The sequence below is a fragment of the Tupaia chinensis genome, unplaced genomic scaffold, assembly GCF_000334495.1.
Source record: "Tupaia chinensis unplaced genomic scaffold, TupChi_1.0 Scaffold000387_1, whole genome shotgun sequence".
NCBI classification, from domain to species: domain Eukaryota; kingdom Metazoa; phylum Chordata; class Mammalia; order Scandentia; family Tupaiidae; genus Tupaia; species Tupaia belangeri.
Genome location: NW_006159889.1, coordinates 1681086 through 1683175, shown reverse-complemented (window position 1 = coordinate 1683175; position 2090 = coordinate 1681086). Strand labels below are relative to the sequence as shown.

The window sequence follows — 2090 nt, the reverse complement described above, 5'->3', positions numbered from 1 at the left end:
AACGCGAGGACCCCTCGGGCGTCCTGAACAGGAAGGAGTAATAGCAGCGGTGCCCTGACACTTTGGACACCTGCCCAGCCATTTACCTGCTTTGCTTTACCTGGGAGAGACGCAGGAAGGCCGCAGAGGTGCCTGCAGCTCCTGCTCCATGGCCTTCTTCTGTTCCTTGAGCTCTGAGAGAGTGAGCACTGAGACAGTGTCCAACTCTTCTAGAGCCTGTAGCGTGGGGCAGGAAGTGGAAGGTAGCGTGTTCGGGGCCTGCTCAGGGTTCTCACCTGCCAGGGTGGGCTCTCGGGTGGCCTCAGAGGGCTGGTAAGCCCGTGAGTACTCTTCCTCCAGGCAGCACTGCAGGGAGAGCCAGGTCAGTGCCCAGCCCAAGGTGGAGTGGGGTGGGGCAGGGCACAGAGGCCGAGATCCCTGGGGCAGGGCCCAGCAGGTGTCCATGCAAGCCCCTCACCCCAGCTATCCATGAAGGGGGCCCCCAGAGGGACACCAGTCCCACTGAAAGCTAGGTCTGGCAAGATGGTAGCTGGGCTTGTGCCTGTACCCAGGTTGAGGGGAAGGAAGGAGGCCAAGGGCCTGGGAAAACCCAGTAGGTTAATCCCAAACTGCTGACCCTGACTGAAGGGCTCAAATAGAGCCCTGGGCTTCTGGGACTTCACACCCACCCAGTGTGCGCACAGAGGCAGGATCTGTGTGACCTTCGCGTGCACATACGTGCAGACACATGTGCATGAGTTTCGTACACCCAGGTGAGAAGCGTGTGTTACATCAGCAGATAGGCTCTGGGAGAGGCCCAGGGCTGCAGCTCACCTGCAGGATGCAGATCTCCCTTTCCAAGGTACGACACTCCTCCTCCAGGAGGCCCCTGAGATATAAGGAATCAGGTCTCAGTTGGGCCCACCACATCGCCCCAACCTCTGACCTTGCCAGGAGTGCCTCTAGCTCTCCCTTCTCAGCTCACAGGCCCTCTGCTGCTGCCCCAGGCAGGACCTTTCCTCCTGACCTATTCACAGCTCCCCACCCCTCTCTTCTAATTATTGCCCTGGCCCATGACCCTTCTCATCTCCATCCTTGCCACACCACAGCCCTTGCCCTGCTAAAACACTTCCATGGCTCCCCTGTGCCAGGGGAAAACCCTAGGGCCATGGCGTCGGTGCTAGGCGAGCTGGTGAAGTGGCAGCTTAGCCAACTGCAGTAGCTGGCTCTTCCCACCCTCGGCCTTCGGATGTGGGACGCCCCTGCCAACAGGCATACTGCCTCCCTTCACTTCTCTCTCAGTCCCAGCACCTTGAGGTCCACCTGTCTCCTGTCCCGTCTCCACCTCTACACACACACAGGTGCCCCTGGGCCTCACCTCAAGTGTCTGGCAACCTGGTCGATGGTGGACACATTCAGCTGGTTCTCGATAATGCTGAGGTCCCTGTGGCTGCTGCTGGGGGAGAAGGTCAACATCACCCTCCCCCTGGGCTCACCCCAGACCTCCAGGACACAGATGCCACTTCTCCTGACAACTGTGTGTCCTTTCTCACAAAGGCAAAACGAAATGGTACAAAGAGTAGACGTTCTGGAGCCTGGTTTCCTAAAAGGCTCTGTTACCCTTCGCTGTGTGTGACCTTGAGCAAATCACTCTTTCTTTCTGAACTTTTTTTTTTAAAAGAATTACTGTAATAATTTCTTTTAATTTGATCAGAGAGGGACAGAAGAGAGAGGGAAAGTGAGGAAGCAAGCAGTCAGGTCTAGGACACGAACCACGGTCAGCCATGTGGGAGTCCAGCACCCTTAACCACCACGCCACCCACCGGCCCCTTTCTTTTTGAACTTTAATTTCTTTGTATGCAAAAGGGGGAAGTTGCCCACCGCAAGCAGTCTTGTGAGGATTAGAATAGCCAACAAAATCCAGCCCTGATAGCTTGAAGAAAACACTGGGCGCATGTATGTGCATGCCCCAAATCCCAAAAGGATGGAGAGATGGAGAAGACGGGATTGCAGCTGATCACTTCCCACTGAGGATACTTCCTCCCGCTCTGCCTCACTGGTGAGCATCTACGCCCTCTGATGATTAATATAAAAAGGGGGGGGGGGGGCAG

The 2090-nt window shown here is 56.4% G+C and overlaps 2 protein-coding genes across 10 annotated transcripts in view; both read right to left on the bottom strand.

Moving 5' to 3' along the window:
- Positions 1–2090, bottom strand: part of CCDC24 (coiled-coil domain containing 24) — a 7326-nt gene that overhangs the window by 841 nt on the left and 4395 nt on the right. The gene's annotated exons all lie outside the window — the stretch shown is intronic.
- Positions 74–1678, bottom strand: LOC106735434 (coiled-coil domain-containing protein 24-like). Of its 2 annotated transcripts, none has more exons than XM_014589869.2 (4): positions 1358–1678; positions 814–868; positions 276–345; positions 74–188 (listed from the first exon to the last, which is right to left on the bottom strand). In XM_014589869.2, the coding sequence occupies exons 1-4, from the start codon at positions 1453–1455 to the stop codon at positions 97–99; spliced, it is 315 nt and encodes a 104-aa protein (XP_014445355.1). In that variant the 5' UTR covers positions 1456–1678; the 3' UTR covers positions 74–96. The 2 variants fall into 2 exon arrangements, with proteins under 2 accessions (XP_014445355.1, XP_014445356.1); XM_014589870.2 differs by having other exon boundaries at positions 74–173; positions 1358–1671.

What these genes read in the sequence shown, in the direction of transcription:
- LOC106735434 (XM_014589869.2), bottom strand. Translation starts at nt 1,455, where the DNA reads ATGTTGACCTTCTCCCCCAGCAGCAGCCACAGGGACCTCAGCATTATC. An exon ending in CAGGTTGCCAGACACTTGAG is followed by an intron (nt 869 to 1,357) that starts GTGAGGCCCAGG and finishes CTTATATCTCAG; the next exon opens with GGGCCTCCTGGAGGAGGAGT. An exon ending in CCGAGAGCCCACCCTGGCAG is followed by an intron (nt 189 to 275) that starts GTGAGAACCCTG and finishes ACACTGTCTCAG; the next exon opens with TGCTCACTCTCTCAGAGCTC.